This window comes from Oryzias latipes, chromosome 24, assembly GCF_053564925.1.
Source record: "Oryzias latipes strain Hd-rR chromosome 24, Olatipes_Hd-rR_3.1".
Classification (NCBI taxonomy): Eukaryota; Metazoa; Chordata; class Actinopteri; order Beloniformes; family Adrianichthyidae; genus Oryzias; species Oryzias latipes.
The window spans coordinates 12090281-12114467 of NC_136260.1; the positions used below are offsets into that span (position 1 = coordinate 12090281).

A 24187-nucleotide genomic window follows, 5' to 3' on the forward strand; every position below is an offset into this window, starting at 1 on the left:
ATATGAGTTCCTTTCAAAATAAAAGACACACTGTGTCACAAAGGATCATCTCAATTCATGTAAATATAGTATTAGGTAGATTAGTGTCAACAGTGATAAACAACCAACAAACAAGAAACTGTTTATTTTACAATTTGTGGTAAAACTCCCCCAGACATCTGATGATCTAATTAACCAAAATTAAATCAGAGCAAATTAAGTGACTTTTACTGTATTTTTGAACCATAAAACACACTTGAAATCCTTTAATTTGTTCAAAAATCAAAAAGTCACTTTGCCCTAATTCTGGTTGGGCTTACTAACCTCAAATTGATTTTGTTTGGTACACGGGACTCAGAATTCTTGTTACGACGTTTTAGTTTGACTTGTGAGACAGTCTTTCAAATGTTTGTGGATGAGTTGAATATAGTTTGAGTTACTTTATTTTTTTTAAATTTACTTGTTTTACTTTACAGTTACTTTTTAGAATTTAAACCTTTTCATTTATCTTTAATCAGAGGCACAATGGGGGAGTAAAAGAGCCACAGGTTACTGACCCCCGGCCTAACAATGATTGCTCAAATTTAGTCATTTTTTGAGTTTTTGCTATTTTAATTGCATATTATTGTCATATATTTCTCCCTTCAGTTGATTTAGTAAATTTTTTGTATAAATGGGGAAAAACATTTAGTGAAATGTTTCATTTTATTGCCCGTTTTTCTTAAAACAGGTGTAGTTTCCTCATGCTGCAACTCAATTTGAAGCAGAGAGCAGCACATTTTACTTCCTGTTACTGGTAGTTTGCCATCTGCAAAGACTCAGACCCAGTCTTCTAAATGAAAAATGATTTAAAAGGGAAAAAAGGGTAATATATAAAAACTTTTTCTGATTTCTCCTAATTCCTTGGTGGTCCAGAGCTTTTTTGACCTTTTCTTCTTTAAAATTTCCCCAATTAATTGATCTTTAAAACTTTTTTGTTGCAATTCTTGATATCAATCTCTTTAGTAAAATCCCAGCTTCTTTTTTTGAGGAAGCACCAGAAATAAAAAAAAAAAGTAACCATAGTTGGTAAAAAGAAATAATACTTAACAATAAAATGTGAAATGAGGAATTTTAAAACAAATGGATAGTCCCATGTAAAAATATAAAATATGATAAAGTGGATAAATTAAAGAATTCAAAATAAATAAAAACTATTAAAACATTTGCTAAAAGGCAGTTGAAAAAGATGGGTCTTGAAGCTTTTCTTAAAAGCAGCTATGCTCTCTGCAGCTCTCAGGTCCTCTGGCTGACTGTTCCGTAAACAAGGGTGTACCCCACCTTTGCCCTACAACAGCTAGGATAGGCTCCAGCAACAAATATAGCAGGTTAAGATGGATGGACGGAAAAGACTGAATGACGGTCAGCTTCTCAAAAGATACTTTTCTGTTTGTGTGTAAATGTGGGGGAAAAAAGAAAAATTAGCTGATGTGACAGGTTTACAAAACAAGAGTAAAGTGAGTTCATATGTGGTGTTTATAAAACAAAAGACAATGGGTTTAAAGAAAAAGAGACATTTATTTTACAATAAATGGGTTTAAACAAACATTACATCCATTGATGTTCTTGGAGCACAAGGCAGAGACCTGTTAACTTTCAAATAAAATTATGTGGGGGGGGGGGAAAGAACTGAACTGAAAACATGCCTGGTTTCACTTCAAATTAAAAGCTCAATTAACATCAGAGAAGTCATTTTTAAAAAAAGCAGACGGCAGGTCATGCATAAAAGGTTGACAAAAGCACCAAAACAAAAACCTGACCAAGCAAAAATTTTCAAAAAAGGGAACATTTGTACAGGTACAGAGAAATCTAAGGTGTGTGAGAAGGTTTTGATAGTCGTGGAGATCATTTGGGAGGGTCTGTGTTGATGCCGTATTTCTCTTTTAGGAGCTTCAACTGCTCTTCCTTCTTCTTTGTGTCCATTTTCTGGAAAGCCTGCAAAAATATGAGCGGGTTGATGGTAAACAGAAAAAAACAAACAAACAAGGAACCAAAAAGGTTGTAAATGGATGAAATAAAAAGCATACGTACTCTGTTGGCGTTGTAGTAAAGAACAACCAGGTAACGATTGCAGACGTTGAAGCCTGACAGGTGATCGCAAGCGTTCTTGGCATCAAATATGTCTTCATAAACAACATACGCCGTTCCTCTGCTTTCAGGTGTGTTACCCCTAAAATACAGCAAAAGCATGAAATGGTCACACATCTTAACCTGTTCCATAATAATATTGTCCTTAAAGACCCACTCTGATGAAAACTGTTTTAAAACATTTTCTCATGGCATTTTTCTGATGAAGGACAACATATATGAAAGAATATTGAGCTTATTTACATATTTATTTTATTGTCTGAAAACATATGAAAAAGTGATCTAAGAGGGACTCTTAAATGATGATAACATGTGAGGGGAACAAACAAAACAAGCATTTTTAATATGATTAATAATGATTTAAATGTCAAATTTAAGCAAATGCTACACCACAGTTTGGAATGAAACGATTTTTTAAATAAATTTTGCTTCTCATTAATACTACCATGTAAAAAAATTACATTTATATATATTCATTGTTAGTAGACGTGGTTGTGTGTTTAGGACAGACATTTTTTTAAATTAAAAATAAACAAATAAAACTGAAGGTATGAAGACAAAACACTTACGTTCGTATTTGACGTATGGGTCCATATTTGCCAAAAATGTCGTACATTTCCTCAGCCGTGATCTTGTAAGGCAGATTTCTTATGTATAGGATTCTGTTCACCTCTGGAGGTAACCGAATCTGCAGCACACAAAAAAGAAATGTGTAACAGAAAGACTAGCATGTAAACAAACGGTATAAGAATTCTTCACTAAAGTGTACCCTCTAACGTGCTAAAACAATAATAATTCTTTAAAATTTTAAGATGACAAAACAATCAATTTTACCATCTCATTTTCAAAATGCCGTATTTATTAATTTTTTTACGTAGCGACGCTATCTTTTAGTAACCAATAGCTGCTAAAGGCTAACGGAGGGCTAATTGTCCCTTTCGTGAGCACCAAAAACCATATTAACATATACTCGTTGTTATATAGTAAAGTTAAACACAAAAATTGACCTTACATTAGCGCGTTTCGCAGCTTGCATAGCCATGATGACAGTTTATTTCGTCTGAACAATAGCTAAACAACAAACACGCAATGCCTTTAGCCTTCACCAGGAAATGGAGGGACAAAACGAAGACGAACATCCGGTTAACGGATAATACCAATAGGTACAGCAATAGGCATGTGCTTCCCTCGTGTGGTTAAAAGAGGAATCACACACATTTTGAGATACTATTAACACAACTTTTTTTAAATTTCTTTGTAATTCTGTTCTTTGACCTAGAAAAAATCAACATGGCCATGAAAGTGGTTTTGTGGTTTCACAAGACACAAGAAATAAAAAGACTTATGTGTACCTCTCTCATCAAAGTGTTGTGCAATGAGATATATGTGTAGGGAAAAGTAAAATTACTTATAAACATCAATAAAATGCAAAACAGTTTTTTTTGTCATTTTTGTGTTAGGAAATTCCCTACACTGACAAAATCTATGTATTTAACTTTTTTGGAGAAAAATATTGGAGATTTGAGCACTAGTTAGAATTGCAGTTTGACCTGTTTACCCACAATTGGGGTTTTGGCGTTAAAATGAATCTACTCCCCTTTTGTGTCTTTTTTTTCTTTAAAGATAAAATCCAAATTCTATACATATTTATGAGGGGGAAGTTAGTAAAAATAACCATCTCTCATAAAAAAACAAACAGAAAACAAAGCTGTGCTTTTAATTTCTTTAAAAAAATACAGTCTAAAAAAGATCTTAATTCAAAGTACTCGATTCCTCTTCTTTTGTGACATTTAAAAAAAAAGCGAGATGACAATCACCTTTATAAATCTAACCACAAATAAAAAATATTTTTTCTCTAAAATGTTCGGAGAAAAAAAACTATATATAGAATATTAAATAGAATTGTGATAAAGTATTACAATATAAAAGAGGAAAAATAAACGACGACATGAGAATAAAGTCATAAAATTATGAGAAAACAAATCAACATGGGGTAATGATTTGTTGAACTGTTGTGCTTTTATTTTCTGCAATTAACAGGTTATGGGTTAAAGAAACGAAAAGAAAAGAAAAAGTATTAGTGCGCAGGCGCCATGTGGGATTTGATGATTCGGTCCGGTAACGGTTGCAGATTACGGCGGGAGTTTTTCCAACGGCAAACTGGCGTCTCTCGAGGAAAATCTAGAAGGGACGTTTTATTGAAGTCTCGCGACGTGGAAAAAGATCGACGGTTGAAGACCAACTCGGCGAGGAGAGCTTTCTTAGTCTGAGATGAATAAACGGGTGAGTTTTAGTTTAACATTTTTTGTAAACCAAAACGATAGCCGAACTCCTCGTATTGACTTTAGTTGTTTTTTTTTATTCGCAAAACGCCCGTTTACAGAAACCCGTCCTCAATGGCTAACCTAGCTTAGCCAGCGGACTGTGCTAGCTGCTGACGGTCCGATTGGATAAATTGTTTAAGTTTTGACCATAGTTACGACAAAAATTGTGAAGTCATAAAAATATATAAGAAAGTAATAATAATAATAAACTCATTGTAGGACTGACAATAGAAAAAAACGTATTTAGCTAAGTAGTTTGAGTTAACATGATATTAGAAATGAAAAATTTCAAGGCAAGCCTGAACAAATAAAGTCCAAATATTTATCTAGCAAAGCTTGCATGACAATTTAAAGACCTATTCAATAGAAAATTGTGTTTTTAACAAGTCTTTCTTGTGGATTTTTTTCTGATCATGGAGGACATATATTAAGAAAATTAAGCTTATAATTGCATTTCTTTGTTCAAATCTCTGTGAATAAGCAACAGACCAAAAGCAAAGCAGTTTTGAAAAAGACTCGACTTTATTTCTTGCCCAGTGTATTTTAGCACGAGTGCGCTCTTTTTTAAGACTTCATTTTTTCCAATGATTTTGATAAAGAAACACTGTATAATCTTTAATCCATTGATTCATCTTCCTCTACTCATCCGGTACTGGGACCCGGGGGCAGCAGTCGAAGACGCGTCAAAGACGCCAACATTTCCTTCTCCCTAAGCCTAAATTTTTTTTTAAAATACAGTCAGGACCAAAAATATTTGGACAGAGACACATTCTTTCTAATTTTGTTTCTGTACATTACCACAGTGAGTTTTAAATAAAACAACTCAGATGCCATTGAAGTGCAGACTTTCAGCTTTTATTCCATGGGTTGAACAAAAAGATTGCCTAAAAATGTGAAAAACTAAAGCATTTTTTAACACAATCCCTTCATTTCATGGGCTCGTAAGTAATTGGACAATTGACTTCCATGCTATTGCATGGGCAGGTGTGGGCAATTCCCTTGCTATATCCTTATGAGTGGAGCAGATAAAAGGCCTGGAGTTGATTAGAGGACTCGTGCATGCATTTTGAAGATTTTGCATTGAACAAACATGCAGTCAGGAGCTGTCCATGCAGGTGAAAGGAGCCGTCATTAAGCTGAGAAAACAGGAGAAAAAACATGCAAGAAATTGCTACAGAATTAGGAGTGGCAAAATCCACAGTGTGGTACATTCTGAGAAAGAAAGAAAGCACTGGTGAACTCGGCAACATAAAAAGACCTGGGCGTCCACGGAAGACACTAGTGGGGGATGATTGCAGAATCATTTCCATGGTGAAGAGGAACCCGTTCACAACAGCCTACCAAGTGAACAACACTCCAGTATGAGGTTCCATTTGTGCCAAATATATGAAAATATGTTTTTGTTTTTGCATCCACTGCCTATGTTTTGGGTGCATTGTCTGTCTATTAAACAAGTTCATTGAATATTGGTGCATGTCTATGTACTACTAAGCAATATCTTCTCCGTGCCCATGCTTCTTTGATCATTACTTTGTATTTGCTTAGTGATGTATATGCTTGCTTTATGCTTAATACTTGCTAGTGTCGTTAGCTACGTCGTTTCCCCATGTTGTGTCCTTACAACTTGTCGAATTTCAAATTTTGCCAAAGTTGTCAGAAAAGTCCTTTGTATGGCCGGTTAATTGTTTCCTGTACTACCTCGGAACGGAAAGAAACGTGTTTAAAAAAAATAAAAAAATCCTATTGATATTCCTGCAAATGCACATTGCCAGAAGGTGGGGGGTTCATGCGTACATTGGTACAACAGTTTCGCGTCCCCGAAGCGACTTGCCAATAGTTTTAAGGTATTTAGAGTATGGCTTCAATTAAATCTGCTGATGAAACTTATTTAAAAGTCTTTTGAAAAATAACTGATCTTTTTAAACATGTTACAAATCTGATGGATAAAAGAGGAGCAGAGGCGCCCAAAATAGCATTATACTGGTCCCCAGAGCGCCACGTCATGGTCAAATAACTACATAACAAATTAAAAAGAGATCAAAATCCAGTCAAAGATTTTGGCCCGTCTGTTCCTCGTATATCGAACCGATTTGTGACATGTTTGATAAAGATCAGTTATTTTTTTAAAAGACTTAAATAATAGTTTAATCACCAGATTTAATTGAAGCCATACTCAGAACTTGAAACAATTGGAAAGAGTTGCTTCGCGAACGGGAAAGCGTTGTACGCATGCCCCCCCCCCCCTTTCTGGCAATGTGCGTTTGCGGGAATATCAATCAAATTTATTTAAAAAAACTTTTTAGTCATGGTTAACGCGGCTTTAATGAAAAATTATTTTTCGTTCCGTGGGAGTACAGGAAACAATTTATCGCCCGTACAAAGGACTTTTCTGACGACTTTGGGGCAAAACTTGAAAAACGACAAGATCTAACGACACTACATGGGGAAACGTAACTAATGACACTAGCAACGGTTGCTAAGGACTTTCCTGAAGACATAGTCAGACGACAGGGGGTAACGACAATAACAAAGACAAATGCAAAGTTTAAAAAATAATGAACCAATGTTCAATGAACTTGTTCAGTAGACAGTATAGACAATGGACCAAAGACACAGACAGTGGACACAAAAACATATTTTTACATATACTCCAGGTGGTAGCCGTATCAATACACAAATCTACCAAAAAGAAGACTGCATGAAAGTAGATACAGAGGGTACACTGAAAGATGCAAGCCACTCATAAGCCTCAAGAATAGGAAGGCTAGATTAGACTTTGCTAAAAAGCATCTAAAAAAAGCCAGCACAGTTCTGGAAAAACATTCTTTGGACAGATGAAACCAAAATCAACCTCTACCAAAATGAATATCAAGAGAAAAGTATGGAGAAGGCGTGGAGAAGCTCATGATCCAAAGCACACTGCATCATCAGTAAAACACTGTGGAGGCAGTGTGATGGTCTGGGCGTGCATGGCTGCTAGTGGGACTGGGACACTAGTGTTTATTGATGATGTGACACAGGACAGAAGCAGCCCAATGAATTCTGAGGTGTTTAGAGACAGACTGTCTGCACAGATCCAGGTGAATGCAGCCAAACTGATTGGGCAGCATTTCATAATACAGATGGACAACGACCCAAAACTTACAGCCAAAGCAACTCAGGAGTTTATTGAAGCAGAGAAGTGGAATATTCTTGAATGGCAGTCACATGATCAGTCACATGATCTTGATCTGAAGACTAAACTTCAGACAGAAAGGCCCACAAACAAACAGTCACTGAAAGCTGCTGCAGTAAAGGCCTAGCAGAGCATTCAGAAGGAGAAAACCCAGCATCTGGTGATGTCCATGAGTTTAGGACTTCAGGCTGTCATTGCCATTAAAGGGTTTTCAACCAAATATTAGTAATGACCATTTTGTTTTCAGTTATCTGTTTTCAGTCATCTGTCCAATTACTTACGAGCCGACGAAATGAATGGATTGTCTTTAAAAAACGCTTTAGTTTTTCACATTTTTATGCAATCTTTTTGTTCAACCCATGGAATAAAAGCTGAAAGTCTGCACTTCAATGGCATCTGAGTTGTTTTATTTAAAACTCACTGTGGTAATGTACAGAAACTAAATTTTCCAAATATTTATGGTCTTGACTGTATGTCCTCCATCAGAAATAAAGAAAATTCTGTCGTTCAAACATAAAAAATGTGATTTGAAATAGGAAAACTGGACTTTTCTTTTATACTTTTTAGCTCTGATTTTTTCCCTTTTAAAATAAGCAACACATTCTCTTCGTAAATATATTACAGTAACATGTTTTGCAGCTTTATTCGTTTGTCCAAAAATTTCAAATCCTTTACAGTCCTTCCTCTCCCTTATTTTTGTTGCTTTCCAGGTTACAATCTAGCACACAACACTAGAAGCAAAAGTTCATGAAGCTTCCGGAATGTCTTCCATCCAGGGTATGCCTATGCAAGGGTCGGATGTAACGGCCGTGATCACGAGGGTTCACTTGCATCCTCTTTGTGTGCTTGTGGAGTTCTGGGCCAAATTTAGCCAGCAGAGCAAAGCAGATTATCAGCACATTGCAAGTAACATTCAGTCTCCTGGAGCAGTTTTTAAGGAACTGGAAGGGAATCCTGGTGACCAGTGTTTGGTTAAGATAGACGATACTTGGCACAGATCTCGAATAGTGTCAAGAAATGGCTTTAATTACCAAGTATTCCTTATTGACAAAGGAATAACTTGCAGTGCCACCACCAGCATGCTAGCATGGGGTAAGAAGGAGTACTTTCAGGTGCCTCCTGAAGTTGAATTTTGTGTGCTGGCTAATGTGTTACCCCGGGCACAGGAGAAGAGATGGTCTCCAATGGCGCAAGAGTATTTAAAATCTTTTACCGGGAAATCTGTGGCAGCACATGTGCAGGACATTCTGGTGTCGCACAAAATCTTTTTGCTGCACATCCCCAGTATTTCTACACAAATGTACGAGATGGGGTTTGCAAGGAAACTTTCTCCAGCCATGTTCCTGGACTTTGTTCTGTTGACCCTGAAATCTCCAAGTGGGGGAGAGGCACCTCCAGAGACGATGCAGCTCTTCAGAGAAGCAATCCATGGGCAGCAAAAGCAGGAGCTATTTGTATATCCAGAGCTGTCAGTGGAAAACACGACAGCTGTCACAGTAACAGAGGTCATTAGTCCAAAGAGAATTTTTTGCCAGTTGAAGATCTTCTCAAAGGAACTAAAAAGACTCTCAGAGAAACTCACACAGAGTTGCGAAGGCAGAAGGGTCCGTTGCATCCTGTGTCCTGAAATGATTGGCTGCCCGTATGCTGCAAAAGGAAATGACGGCCAGTGGTATCGCTCTGTTGTACAGCAGCTGTTTCCAACCAATGCTTTGGTGGAAGTTTTGAATGTCGACTATGGAACCAAGCAGTTTGTTCCTGTGGAGAACATCAGAGAGCTGCCTGCAGAGTTCTTCAGGATGCCAGTGTTCACCTACAGCTGCTCGCTCCATGGAATTACGGACAAAGGTTCAGGATGGGAAGTCAGGCAAATCAACTTCCTCAGATCCCTCCTTCTCCACAAGACAGTCTCTGCCCATTTTCAGTATCATGTCATCTCTGAGGGAGTTTACTCTGTAACACTCTATGGAGATCACAACACAAACCTGAACAAGTTGTTTGGTTCCAGGGAAGGCTGTCTGCTTGAGGGGGATAAAACAGTTGCAAGGTATTCCATCCAAAGCATAACATCTACCAAGCAGCATCTGACACCAGAGACAACCAGAGAAAACCATGTAAGAAACGGAGATGAGTGTTTTCTGTTGGATAACCTCCCCCTGAACTCATCACACTTGGCAGTTGTTCATCACGTAATCAGTCCGTCAGAGTTTTGGATCCAAACGGAGACCTACAGAAAAGAGTTGGACAAGCTGTTGGACAACATCTGCCACCTGCACAAAGGTTCAGTAAACACAGATGTGAAGGATCTAATTGTTGGACTCTACTGTGTCGCTAAGGCAAAAGACGACAATTTCTACAGAGTGTCTGTGTGTGAAGTTGGCAACGCAAAAGTCAAAGTATTCTTTGTAGACTATGGAAACACAGAAGTGGTCGACAAGAATGACATCAGAAGCCTCCCTCCAGAGTTCAAAGAGCTGCCAAAGTTAGCACTGAAGTGCACCCTGGCCAGTGTTGGACCGACAGATGGGAGGTGGAATGACAGTGCGACGGAATTCTTCACCAAAGTAGTCATTGACAAGTTGCTTAACATACAAGTAAAAGCAAAAAATGCAGATGGATATGTTGTCCAGCTAACCGATCCCAATGCGCAGAGTGAGCAGGATGTCGGCAGACTGATGTGCAACTTTGGTCACGCTAAATGGCTTGAGGTGATTCAACCATCGGTTGTTATGCCTCCAGCACATGTTAATGGAAATCTCCCAGCATGCCGAGACGATAAAGTCCAGCCTCAGACCAAAGGTGGTTTTGGCATCAAGGAAGCCCCTCTCTTTAAAGCCCGCATGTTTAGCATCGGAAGTGTCCTGGAAGTCACCGTGTCCTACATCGAAAGCCCAAACGACTTTTGGTGTCAGCTGGTGCAGAACATGAAGCACTTGCAATTGCTCATGGGTGACCTGCAGTATCATTACGCAAACAGCGAGTTCCAGCATGATGCTGAAACTTCATGTGTAGCTCAACATCCTAGCAATGGAATGTGGTACAGAGCCCTTGTGGTTCGCAGACACAAAACGCCACACGTGGACGTGCTGTTTGTCGACTACGGACACACGGAGACTGTTTCCATCAGTGCGCTGAGGAAGATCAGCCCGGAATTCCTGACTCTGGATGGCCAAGCTTTCCGATGCAGCCTGTTAAATCTCACAGATCCCACGACTCTAGTCAACAACTGGAAGGAAGAGGCTAAAGCAAAGTTCTTGAACTTTGTCAAAACTGCTGCATCCAACTTTGGGATTCTGAAATGCACAGTGTACGCTGTCATGTACAATAAGCAGAGAACCCTTTATAATGTTGTGGACCTAGAGACCCCCTTCGAGAGTATTTGCAGCATTATGGCCAATCTCGTTTCAAGCCCACCTCCACAGAAACCCAACGGCCAGTCGGCCAGTCTGTGCACGTACTACTACTCCACCCACAACATCAAAGTAGGGACAGAAGAGCAAGTGACTGTGACGTGTGTGGATAGTGTCAACCACTTCTACTGTCATCTGGACAAGAACCAGGATGTGATAAAAGAACTCTCGATGAAGCTGAACAGTCTGTGCAATCAGCTCCTGAAGGTGAAGTTTCCAAAAGTCTTTGCATCTTTGTGCTTTGCTAAGTACACAGATGGGCAGTGGTACAGGGCTCAGATTAAGCAAACAAAGCCAGCTCTACTGGTTCACTTTGTTGATTATGGTGACACGATTGAGGTGGACAAATCCGACTTGATCCCAATTCCTAAAGAAGCCAATGACATACTGTCTGTGCCCATACAAGCAGTGCTCTGTGGCCTCGCAGATGTTCCTCCTGATGTTTCCAGCGAGGCGGACCAGTGGTTTGCTTCTGCCGTGGCTGGCTGCAAATTTAAGGGGTTAGTTGTGGCCAAAGAGCCTGATGGGAAGTTGCTAGTTGAGTTGTACCATGGGAACTCTCAGATCAATTTTGACATAAAGAACATGTTTCTTAATAAAGCTCAGAAGAAACAACAGAGTCATAAAGATTTTCAGCCTCCAGAGGAACAAACTCTGAGGACAGCAAGAGGTTTTTCAGAGCAAGCCGCATCTAAGAGCAGTTTTTCTGTGTGTGCTGGGGTTCTGGGTAGTAATCGTCCAAGTGTGAACCTGAAGTCTTCAGAGAAGAATGAAAATGGCTTTTGTGATAGTATGAAAAAGATGAGACGCGCTCCATCGGAGCTGTACAAACCTCCACATCAAAGGACGTCAAATAATACCAAACCAGACACAGCTTCTAAGAATGCAGAAGTTTCAGGGAATCAAAGATCTGATGATCTTTCTCCTGAAACAAAGTTTGTCCTCTCAGAATGGTCTAGAACAGAATCTCAGCAGGAAGTGGATGGTGGAAAAGTCCCTCAGCTCCCAGAACTTCCTCCCAGCAGAATCACAGCAGGACTGAGGGTGGACGTCTACGTCTCGCACTACAACAGTCCACTCAGCTTCTACGTGCAGCGTATTGATGAAGAGGAGGAACTGTTCTCTCTGGTGGAACAGCTGAACGATCCAGAGTGGACACAGAAGGACAGTCCCATCCAGGATGTGCATGTTGGTGATCTGGTCCTGGCAGAATTTTCTGAAGACTCCTCGTGGTACCGAGCCGTGGTGAAAGAGATCCAGGAGGAGCACACGGCTCTGATCGAGTTTGTTGACTTTGGAAACACGGCCGAAGCTCCAGTTTCCAACATGCGCAGACTCCAGCAGCCTTTCCTCCAGCTTCCTGCCTACAGCACCCACTGCATGCTGGGAGATGCTGAAGGTCTGGGCCTGAGAATGCTGGATCCAGAGGTGGTGTCACTCTTTAGAGAAGAGCTTGGAGTGGGTGGAGAAAAGGTGCTGAGATGCTGCTTCATCAAGCGGGTGGGGTCAGTGTGGGAGGTCAGCCTGGAAGACGGCGGTGTGGCTGTTGGGTGTAAAGTTCCTGACGTGGTCACTGAGGAGCACGAGGAGGAGGAGCCAACCCGAGGAGGACAGAAGAACATCCTTTCAGTTGATGCCCCCGAGTTTGTCTTGGCTTGTTCAGTTAAAAAGAAAAGTTTTTCAGGTGAGACTGCATTACCTTCACTTTTACACTTTAATGTTTTTTAACAACCAAATACATTATTAAAGTAGTGGGATTATTGCTTTTGCTTTAGTTTTTGCTTTCATTCTTCTCCTCCAGAATTATTTATAAAGGAAGATAGAGGCACTTCCAGGGCTCCTATGACTGCTAAAGAAGCAATCCAATTGGTAAACTATGATCCGACAATCATAAACTGAAGTTATTGTTGAGTTAAAGATGAATTTATGTATTCTGAATACATTTGATTTATTGGATGTTTGTGTGTTATTTGCACTTCTCTTAAGTTCTTTCAAAAAGCGAATCCCCAAGCGACATCACAAACACTATTGGATGTTTCAGAAAAGGTAAAAGCCAAAACATAGACCAACATTTTACTCTTAACTTGTGTTTTCAAAATCTTGAAACAAGTAATTTTGAAAAACCTGTTTAAGTCTTTTTTTGCTTTAGAGGTATGAGAATGTTTGACCTTTAACGGATCATTTTGTGTCATTTTTTGTCTCTGGATGTTTGGGATGAAAATGTTTGTGTTCAGATTGAGAGCAGCCAGCGTCCCTGTGTGGAGGGCAGGCCTTCAGCAGATGTCGGCACCGGTATGACACTGTAGAAGCAGACGTTATTCTAACACAAACACTAATTCTAAAAGCATAGAGGACCAACACAAACCTGAATAGAGTCTACGGTCCTTAAGGATCCAGCAGGCATTTTTTGTAAATGTTGCGACACAAAAACCTGAAGTGGAGTCAGCTTTTTATTTTTTAGAAAGTTGTGATAAAAGTTAGGATATTTTTGCATTAGAATTTTTGTATAAAGGCTATTGGAGGATGTACTCCTTAGAAACAGTAGTTTTCCCCCACAGTTTGTTAAATTGCAAATATATTTAATCCCGTAAGAAATGCTTAGCATTAGTAAAAATCCTCATTAAACTGCTTTATATTAACTCAGAAGAACTCAGACCTCTTTTTCCTAAAATGAAGAGAATGTACCATATAACCCAGACCAAGTGGACCACAGAACACATTTCTGAGGTTTTTCTGCTATCCTGATGTCACCTGGCATTGTCATGGGTTTAATCACGTGTGTTTTTTCATGTTTGTTCAAAAGCACAAGAAAACTAAAATAAATCTGTAAAAGCTTCATGTTTAGTAAATATAACACAGAAGAGACTAAAACTATATATTTATATAGAATAGTGAAAAATCAACCAGAGAGAAATAGTTTGCACTCTGAGATTGTATTAGTTTCTCTTGTTTTAACAACCAAAAAAAAGTACAAATATTTTAGTTTACGGTAATTTAAAGTTAAATGTGGCTTTTGGTCACATAGCCTTATTTTAGTTTCTATACATTTTTTTGGCCAATATTTCATCTTGGCTTCCATTTTTCTGTGGAGTGGTTTGAATTTAAAATTAAATTTGTTTCTCACACACACACACACACACACACACACACCTGCATTGTTTGTACTCAACTTTCTGATGACTGTTGTGGGTATGTGATGCTGCAGCGGAGGACGTATCCTTCCCTTTGTCCTGCAGCGGCTGGGATAGGCTCCAGGAAGCCTTATTGCCCTGTGAGGGATTCAGCGGGTTCAGAAGATGGATAGAATGGTTGAACAGACGTTCTCATTAATGATCAACTTTGGTTGTGCGCCAACATGAAAACAGAAGCGTTTAGTTCTACTTTCATAAAAAATATTTGCTGCAAAGTTCTGGTGATGGTCACAGAAATTGGTACGATCGCAATATTGCGAAATCCTAAAGGGACTACTAATTACAATAAGAAGGTTAGAATGACAAAAATGTTGGATATGAACCTTTTAATGTTTATTATATGTTTTTTTGGTCTTCTTTACTTGGAAGTATTTATACAGAACAAGGTGTGAGAGCCTGTTTGGTTCTGAAAGTGTTGTCAGGATTGGATCTGTCCAGGCTGCATCGGTTTCCTGTACTTTCTCCTTGAAGATGATAGAAATGTCTGTAATGATTTAGAAACTTTTGGGATTATGTAGCTAAAGTCAAACGATCTGAAGAAACAATCTAATGCCGTTTGTCCTCTCAGAATGGTCTAGGACAGAATCTCAGCAGGAAGTGGATGGTGGAAAAGTCCCTCAGCTCCCAGAACTTCCTCCCAGCAGAATCACAGCAGGACTGAGGGTGGACGTCTACGTCTCGCACTACAACAGTCCACTCAGCTTCTACGTGCAGCGTATTGATGAAGAGGAGGAACTGTTCTCTCTGGTGGAACAGCTGAACGATCCAGAGTGGACACAGAAGGACAGTCCCATCCAGGATGTGCATGTTGGTGATCTGGTCCTGGCAGAATTTTCTGAAGACTCCTCGTGGTACCGAGCCGTGGTGAAAGAGATCCAGGAGGAGCACACGGCTCTGATCGAGTTTGTTGACTTTGGAAACACGGCCGAAGCTCCAGTTTCCAACATGCGCAGACTCCAGCAGTCCTTCCTCCAGCTTCCTGCCTACAGCACCCACTGCATGCTGGGAGATGCTGAAGGTCTGGGCCTGAGAATGCTGGATCCAGAGGTGGTGTCACTCTTTAGAGAAGAGCTTGGAGTGGGTGGAGAAAAGGTGCTGAGATGCTGCTTCATCAAGCGGGTGGGGTCAGTGTGGGAGGTCAGCCTGGAAGACGGCGGTGTGGCTGTTGGGTGTAAAGTTCCTGACGTGGTCACTGAGGAGCACGAGGAGGAGGAGCCAACCCGAGGAGGACGGAAGAACATCCTTTCAGTTGATGCCCCCGAGTTTGTCTTGGCTTGTTCAGCAGAGACCAAACTTGATTTAGGAGCATTTATGGAGAAGATGAAAACCTCAACCTGCTCTTTAGAAAAGACTTGTTTTTCAGGTAAAGTACACTTTACCTTTATTTTTACACATTCAGATGAAGGATTATGAATAAGCAAATACATTACTGAAAGTTAATTATTGTCCTTTTCTCATTCTTCTCTTCCAGAGCCAATTACAGAGGAAAATTACGGCACTGCATGTGTTCCTCTGTCTGCCAGGAGAGCAATCCAAACGGTAAATTCTATAATTTCTGTTTAGATAACCATTGAAGATACATTTATGTTGTAACATCACAAATACTTTGGAATGTCTCCAAACGTGTAGAAGTTAAAAACATAAAAACAAAAATTTTCCTTTAGCTCTTGTTTAAAAAACTTTTTTCAAAATGAGCCCCAAAATAATTCGCATTTCAGTAAAAGAAAGAAGTTAACGAACAAATCCAAATACAGTGGAGAAAAGGTGAAACCATTGCTGGGGGCAGTAATCGGTGTGGATCAAAACAAATGATTGTTTTGTTTTCTTCTCTGCCTAAACTGCAATACTTTACAGTCATTATGTGAGCAACAAAACCTGAACATTAATAAATCATTTTTGTTTATTATTTAGAACAGATGTTTTTTTTCCTCTTAATTCAGGGAACAGCAGAACCATCCCATCTTCAATGATAGAGATGAAGCTTTAATCAATTTAGTAAAAATAAATGTGAAAAATCCCAGCCAAGGTTTTATTTTTGTTTTAATAAATAATAAATAAATAAAAAAAGATAAAATGCAGGATGCATTTACAGAGAAGATGCTTTTAGTGGAAATAAAAGTGAAGACTTTTCTTCCAAACTGGAACCTGCATGTTGGTTCCTAAAGCATCCTTAGCAACAGCAGTGATGGTTAAAAAAATCATCCATGGTTGTTCAGGAGTTTTCTGCTACACAAAGTTTTTGCTAATTATTATAATTGTAAGCTGGCTGAATAATTTATAACGCATGCTATTTGTCTTTTAGCAAGTGCTTCCTTGTTAGTTCAGGTTCTCATATCATAGTTTTTATCCCAAATTAGTCTAACAAACCCCACTACCCAGAATGTCTTGTCGGGCCAAGAGGCAGAGGATTTTTCAGAGGGTTTCATACGAAGTTTGAAAATATTTTCTGGCAAAATCTTATTTTTTGTTTTGTGTGCATTTATAAAGACGCGCAGAGAGATGGATTCCCGCCTCTTTTATCTTTGGCAAGTGTAAAACAGTTAACTCCTTGACGCCTACATTTAATTCCAGCTTTGAGAAAAGCACATTACTTTTACTTTCAAGTAGATGTTAAATTAAGGTAAGTTTAGAGCCGAAAGAGGTTTCATGCATTTTTGCATCAATAGGCATCCAGAAGTTAAAACAGACTTCTGTTGTTAAACGCTGAAGATGTGAATTGACAATTTGATTGACTTTAATGTCCCACTCCGATCATCTTTTGGTCCATTTTCAAAGCATTCCCAGGTTTCTTTTGTTTATGATGATGCAGTTTTTAGCCCAAATAAAAAAACCTGGGTTGTTTTCCAGGACATAGTTTCTGCAGAGCAGCCGTAGTTCATCACAAATTCATCACTGAGTTGTTGGGTGAAATGTTAGCGCACAGTGCCCCCCCCCCCCCTTCCTTTCTCCGTTTCTGACAGCTCTCTGTTTACACACCCTCCCACTAGCCTGCAGTTCTTCACACCCCCAAGCTAACATTACTGGTGCAACAAAAACGGAGCTATCAGTCGTACAGTTTAGATCCAGATGCAGCTCAGACGAGGAAAACAAAGACGTACGTGGATCTAGTTGTTTAAAAGTTGATACATCAGAAAAGAGCGGAGCAGGGAGCTTATGGCCATAGCGTATTTTCTACGTGACTAATGCGCTCTTTTCACAACAATTTGAATGAAGAAATACTCCAAAATTATATTTTACGATTATTTTTTTTATTTATGGCCTCCATTATAAAAAAAATACAAGAATAATAAAACACCCAAAACACAACTTTTGTTGGAGTGGGTCTTTAACAAAATGTTTCTACGTTTCTAAGTAATACTAAAAAACTGTAAAAAACTGTTTTCTAGTATCTTTTTAGCTCGATGCACAATTCTCGGTGAGAAATGTTCAAACGGTTAACAGATCGTTTTTTGGTCTTCTTAAATTGATCTTGTTTTCTTTGGATGTTTGCGATAAAAATGATTTTTGTGTTGTTCAGACTGAGAGCAGCCAGCGTTCCTGTGTGGAGGACGAGCCTACAGCAGATGTGGGCACAGGTATGACACTCTGGAAACCTGCAGCAAGAGTCCAACAATACAAACACAAGAAGAACTAGACTGGACTCTAAGGTCTTGTCAACCCAAGTTTTTGATTGGTGCATCAAAACAGATGTGAGAAAATAATGCATTTAGTAAGGCAGGCAGTCATGAATGTTAATAAAACAACAACCTTTAGTCTTTATTACAGCTGTTTCTTTTGGTCTTTAAAGAAAATAGATTGTTAAAACTAAAAATTAAATCTAATCTCAAATAAAATCAAGCTTTATTTATAAAAGATGATGTCAGCAGACTTTGGGGAATTGAACTGTTAAGGCTGCATCGGTGTCCTGTATTCTATCCTTAACGATAGTAGTGAAGTTCATATAATTTGGGATTATGTAGCTAAAGTCAAACGATCTGAAGAAACAATCTAATGCCATTTGTCCTCTCAGAATGGTCTAGAACAGAATCTCAGCAGGAAGTGGATGCTGGAAAAGTCCCTCAGCTCCCAGAACTTCCTCCCAGCACAATCACAGCAGGACTGAGGGTGGACGTCTACGTCTCGCACTACAACAGTCCACTCAGCTTCTACGTGCAGCGTGTTGATGAAGAGGAGGAACTGTTCTCTCTGGTGGAACAGCTGAACGATCCAGAGTGGACACAGAAGGACAGTCCCATCCAGGATGTGCATGTTGGTGATCTGGTCCTGGCAGAATTTTCTGAAGATTCCTCGTGGTACCGAGCCGTGGTGAAAGAGATCCAGGAGGAGCACACGGCTCTGATCGAGTTTGTTGACTTTGGAAACACGGCCGAAGCTCCAGTTTCCAACATGCGCAGACTCCAGCAGTCCTTCCTCCAGCTTCCTGCCTACAGCACCCACTGCATGTTGGGAGATGCTGAAGGTCTGGGCCTGAGAATGCTGGATCCAGAGGTGGTGTCACTCTTTAGAGAAGAGCTTGGAGTGGGTGGAGAAAAGGTGCTGAGATGCTGCTTCATCAAGCGGGTGGGGTCAGTGTGGGAGGTCAGCCTGGAAGACGGCGGTGTGGCTGTTGGGTGTAAAGTTCCTGACGTGGTCACTGAGGAGCACGAGGAGGAGGAGGAGCCAACCAATATCCCCGCCGTCACGCAAGAGGCAGAAATATCAGAGAAATCTCCCGTCAGTGTCTGCTCTCCTCACAAGGAACAAGAATGCACTGAAGAGCAGCAGCTGGAGGAATTCATTCCAACCATGAAGGAGAAGAGTTTGTCAGGTGACAGTGGTGTGGAAGAGAAGACAAGTGGAGGGAAGAGTCCTCCACCTGTTGATGCTCCTGAGAGTGAATGCTTTGACTCTTCACCATACGTCGTAAATGATCCTGAAACCAAAGTGTGTGACATAGAAGAGAAGGAAACGTCAACCTGCTACTTGGAGAGTGAAAATTTCACTGGTGAGAAATGCATCTTTAGTTTTTCTGTTCCATATTTCAGAATACCGACTTATCAAAAATCTGCTTGTATGTCAAACATTTAGTTTTATGTTTTGAAATCACTTTAATACAGATAATTTTCTGGTGTTAGTTGTCTTTTTTTCCTGCTCTTCCACAGAGCCAATTCAAGAGAAAAATGAAGAAGATGAAAGGATCACATCAGTTCCTTCTTTGACGGCCTCCAGAGCTGTGCACATGGTACAGTTGCACTTCAATTTTGACTAAAATGAGGCTTTTGCTTTTACATGAATGTAGACAAGTGGCTTTGTGTTTATTTAGATTCCTCGAAAAGCTGATCTGGAGACTTCAGATCCAGTTTTAGACGTTCCAAAACAGGTACAACAAAGAAAAACCGACATTTTATGCTTATTTCTGTGCTTGATTTTTCTTTTTTCTTTGTTTTTGTACTCAAGTTGTCATTTGATAGTGGTGTGGAAGAGAAACCTGTCCAAACTGAAGAGACGAGTTCTCCACCTGTTGATGCTCCTGAGAGCGAAAGCCTTGATTTGTCACAGGAGAAGATTGGAGACGACATTGATGAACCTGAAACCAGAATAGAGGAGAAGGAAGCTTCACCCTGCAGCTCAGAAATAAAAAGTTTTTCTGGTGAGAAATGAATGGATGTCATTAAATAAAAGTTTGTCTTCCAGCGTTCTCAGGCCTTCAAACCCCAGTCGTTGACCAATCCTGCTTCCCCCTTTCCAGCAGAGTTTACTAGAAATTGAGCAAAGTGAAACAACAGTAGTGATGTCTGTGATCATTTCTTCCTGACTTTTTCCTGTAGAGCCAGGTGAGGAGAAACATGAACAGGAAGCCTCTGAATGGAGATCCTTTGGGAAAACCTCTACAGCAGTTCAAATGGTAAACAAATGCTTTTATTGTGGAAAAATTCTGAAAGAATCCAGAAATTCTTACCAATTGTTCTCTGCATAGGTTCCTCAAGACTTTGTTATTGAAGAGATTAAGGATCCAAATGTCCCAGAACAGGCACATGTTCTTCCTGGCTTCTCTTTAAAGTTTCTCTTTTTCATTTCTTTCAAAAAATACTTTGAAAAAGAGTTGTAAGTGCTGTTTTTCTGTTTTTGTGATGTTCAGGATGATGAGAGCAGGGGGGCGTCCACCTGCGTGGAGGAGAGCTGTCCTGCAGACTTCTGCACAGGTATGACACTGAGGAAGCATGAGGAACATCTGATGCATTCTGGGATAGAGGGGAGGAGCTTTTTCATGGCATTTTCTTATTAGTTTTATCCTAAAGATAAAGAAACTGGATGCCAAGTGTAAGATAAAGGAATAATAAGAAGAGAAGATTCAATGTTTAAAAGTTTATTTTATGGGAAATTTGTTTTTTTTTAATTCCCCAAATAGCAGATTTAAAAGATGAGAGTCCTGATGGAGAAACTCTGAGTCAAGGTTCAGATGATCATCTGAGTGCAGCAGCAGAGGAAGAAACATCTGCTGTCACGGTGAGTTTCAAATGAAAGGTTAGTCTGAGGTTCTGTCCAAATTCCTTTCTTACTCACTACATAGTGCACTATATATAGCGCGTTCGCCATTTTGAAGTGCCCTAGGAATTTCCCAGAAGTCTCTGAGATAAACCAGTGTGCATCGATGCTCACTAGATTGGCGAATATAGACCACAATGTATTGGATCGGAACAATTTTTGCCAAAATAAAAATATTTCAATGTATTTTTTAAATAAACCATCATCGTTTTCATCTTAAAAGACAGTGGACTCATAAATAATCTTTGCAAAACGCTCATCAATGAGATTTTAACTTTGTGAAATCAATGAAATCATAACAGCCACTACATTGTGCCGCATTATATAGTTTTTTAGTGTTTAGGGTGGGAAGTCAGACATGGCCGGGAATCTTTTCTTTAGGAGGTGGATTCTTAAATTTAAACATGTTCGTGCAGCATATATACATGCTAACAGGCAACATGTTTGATCATTTTTTATTATGATTATAATTATGTTAATGTAAAATTTTAATTTTAGTTTTCGAGTTTCTTCTTTGAAACACTGTATTTCTTAGGGTAAGAAATGTACTTTATGAATAAAGTTTTAGGTGATTTGAATGTTTGATGAAAACCAATCTGTTACCAGATACATTCTTCTTCATTAAACACTTCTACACAGCTCTGCTTTACCATAGACTCTTATTTTGAAACCAGTATATCTGATATGAAGGTTTGTCTGCACATGTGTGTTGCTGCATCAGCTGATGTTAAATATATAAAGTTATTGTTTTTCTTTCTAAAGTTTCCTTGTGAAGCTGTTGGACCAGAGGTCAAAGGTGGAGGAGACTACATTCATGTAAACCTGCTGTTTTATATTCTTTGTTTGCTGAATGTTTTGAATTGATTGATTTTTAGTTAATTTAAAAATAGTGTTTTTACAATTTTTCTTTTTTTAAATTATGCTTAACTTTAGGACAAGCTAGAGAAAAAAGGTAAGTCCCTTTTCCGAAATATTCAGAATTTATAATCCAAATTGAAGTTTCGATTTGTTTGGGATTTTTCTGGGCTTTTCTCAAACCGCTTTAAACTGCGTTCTTCTCATGAGCATCGTTATCATTGCAAAGTGTGACTTTGTCCTCAGAGAGTTCTGGAAGCTCTGAGGAATCAGAAGAAGTTCATCAGGACGATGCGTCGAGTCTGTCTGTTGAGGTGAATCATTCATGAATCATTTTGACCTCAAATGAAGAAGCTTCAGAACGCTAATGGAAGGTTTTGTGTTTCAGGACGTCTTCACTGGTCAGGAGAAGTCCATCAGTGGAGACGAATGTTCTGGTTTGTCAAAATCCTTCTTTTTAAAATTATTTTACATGAAAATTTTCCTTTTGGCTCTTCATTTGAAAAAGCCTGATTAAAAGGCAGATTGTTACTACATTTTAATTTACAATATATTTATATTTATTGGCAATGGAAAACAAGAGGATACATCCTCAACACTAATAAACAACTATGGTCTTGGACACACAAACGAGTCATTAAGAGCAGGGGGCTGTAAGCCCACCGAGCAGATTCTCAGTCAATATTTTCATGGATTGGTCTGCAGATTGAAGTGGGCGGTAAAGTTTATCGTTATCCTCTGTAAAAGATTTATTGCTGTTTTGATCTTTATTTGTACTCTAAGGTTCCTGAAGGAACCATTCAAATTAGCGCTGGGTATCACCAATAAATTCCAGAGTCGATTCGATTCATCAAAGCCTGGATCGACTCGATTTTCTCCATTCTTTAAATCTCCTTGCTTCAATTCAATTTTGAATTTACAGGCTTTACACATTTAGACATTTTTGTATAGTAATCCATTAATAATCTATATATCTTTTGTTTTGAAGAATTATTCTGATACTGTTCACATACTGTAAAAACTATTAGCAAAATAATAAACCAATGAGATTGTTAACACCATACAGTGATACCTGTTTTTTTAAAAGGAGAAGCTCCCACAAAAATATACAGCTCACCATGTTCTGCCTCTCTTGGAGGGCGTTTTAGTTTGGCCACTAGGTGGAGCTGGTACATCACACTTTATTCCAACTTTATTCCAGAATTTTTGAGCAAAAAACTGTTTTAGACTACAAATGCTTTCTTTTTTCCTTTTTATGTCAAAGGTTCTTCTTTTGTGTCCTCGTTGTTTTTTCTGCAAATAGAAACTTCCCAAAAATGCTTGAATCCAAGAGTTTTCCAAAGTAAAACTTCCTTCAGAAACTGATTATAAATGAAACTGAAAAAATATAGATCCTGTGTTTCCTTTTTTCCTCTGCGGCCCGGTACCAACAGTCCCATGGACCAGTACCGGTCTGTGGCCTGATAAAGAACCCTTTGAGTTAGAAAAAAAGCCTAGAAATCAGATACTCTGATGCTGTGATTTAACAACAAAAGAGGGGGTTTGTTACCTCAGTTCTGGGGTTCACTCAGACTTTAACAATGAAAAAACATCTGTGTTTTCTGTTGGTGTCGTAGTGAATTTAAAAAACATGTTTTTTTCACAATCCACCATCTTAAAGGGTTTGTTGCTGATCATCATGGTTCATCTAAAGACTTTTAGTGATACTAAATGATCTATGTTGATGACTTCAGCTCCTTTAGCTCCTAACATTGGATATAAAAACAAACTAAAAATGAATATAAAAAGAAAACTGTCTATTCGAAATGGAAGATTTTAGTAGAAATGTAACAATTTATCCTCCCCAAGATTGGGTTCAGTTCTTGATTGGGGGGGGGGGGGGGGGTCACAGGTTGGTTTTGGTTCAACATGATTATTGTATTAGAAAATAAAAACAAAGAATTCAGGGCAAAAATCCTCTTTTGGATGTGCTAACATGTGAGGAACTATGAAGAAAACATCTTCCTTTGGCTTACAGTGAGCCTGGTGTAACCTAATAAAATAATGTTAAATTTAGCACGATATGTGTTTTACACTTTCAGTGTAAACGTATGCAACCGCATGCTTTAGTGATGCAACAATTGCCTTTTTTTCCAGGTGTCCAGCTGTCCCTCACATGTATGTGCATGGAGGACATCACAGCTGAGGTTCTTCCTGCTGAGAAGCTTACAGAGAAGTAGCTGATTTCTGTTCATTTATGGTAGAAATGGCATCTGAGGCCTGTTGAAGTGTTCCGCTCCTAATGAGTTCTGATGTTCTGATCCGTTTGCTTTGTCCATCCCATCTTTAGTTCAAGTCTAAGCTTAAACTTCATTATTTACTCTTTAAAGCTGTCAGTGTTCCTCCTTCCAGTCGGGTATTTTTCTCATAAAGCAAAAAATGGGTTGTGAATTTCTGAATATATGATTTCTTTGTTTTTGTGGATCTGTTTCTGTTCCCTATTCATATGATATATGACGTCTTTGCTGAGAAGAGATGAGCCAATGTTGTTTTGTTCACTAGCATCTTAAATATAATAAATTGTTATTTTTGTTGGAAAGACAATTATCTTTTCATTTCTCA

The 24187-nt window shown here is 39.0% G+C and overlaps 2 protein-coding genes across 6 annotated transcripts; one reads left to right on the forward strand and one right to left on the reverse strand.

Annotated features, from left to right (window-relative positions):
* Positions 1-1516: 1516 nt before the first annotated feature.
* sf3b6 (splicing factor 3b, subunit 6) lies at positions 1517-3271 on the reverse strand. The gene is made up of 4 exons (XM_004083665.5): positions 3119-3271; positions 2676-2794; positions 2050-2188; positions 1517-1953 (listed from the first exon to the last, which is right to left on the reverse strand). The coding sequence occupies exons 1-4, from the start codon at positions 3146-3148 to the stop codon at positions 1864-1866; spliced, it is 378 nt and encodes a 125-aa protein (XP_004083713.1). The 5' UTR covers positions 3149-3271; the 3' UTR covers positions 1517-1863.
* Positions 3272-4190: 919 nt separating this feature from the next.
* Positions 4191-24169, forward strand: tdrd6a (tudor domain containing 6a). Of its 5 annotated transcripts, none has more exons than XM_078942335.1 (21): positions 4191-4389; positions 8316-12699; positions 12817-12884; positions 13002-13061; positions 13250-13307; positions 14775-15569; positions 15678-15745; positions 17724-17781; positions 18216-19190; positions 19348-19427; positions 19509-19565; positions 19643-19835; positions 20014-20090; positions 20163-20216; positions 20325-20388; positions 20598-20692; positions 21494-21547; positions 21665-21683; positions 21833-21900; positions 21975-22023; positions 23723-24169. In XM_078942335.1, the coding sequence occupies exons 2-21, from the start codon at positions 8367-8369 to the stop codon at positions 23803-23805; spliced, it is 7308 nt and encodes a 2435-aa protein (XP_078798461.1). In that variant the 5' UTR covers positions 4191-4389; positions 8316-8366; the 3' UTR covers positions 23806-24169. The 5 variants fall into 5 exon arrangements, with proteins under 5 accessions (XP_078798461.1, XP_078798462.1, XP_078798463.1 ...); NM_001360941.1 differs by having other exon boundaries at positions 4220-4389; positions 20595-20692; XM_078942336.1 differs by lacking the exon at positions 20163-20216 and having other exon boundaries at positions 20595-20692.
* Positions 24170-24187: the final 18 nt, after the last annotated feature.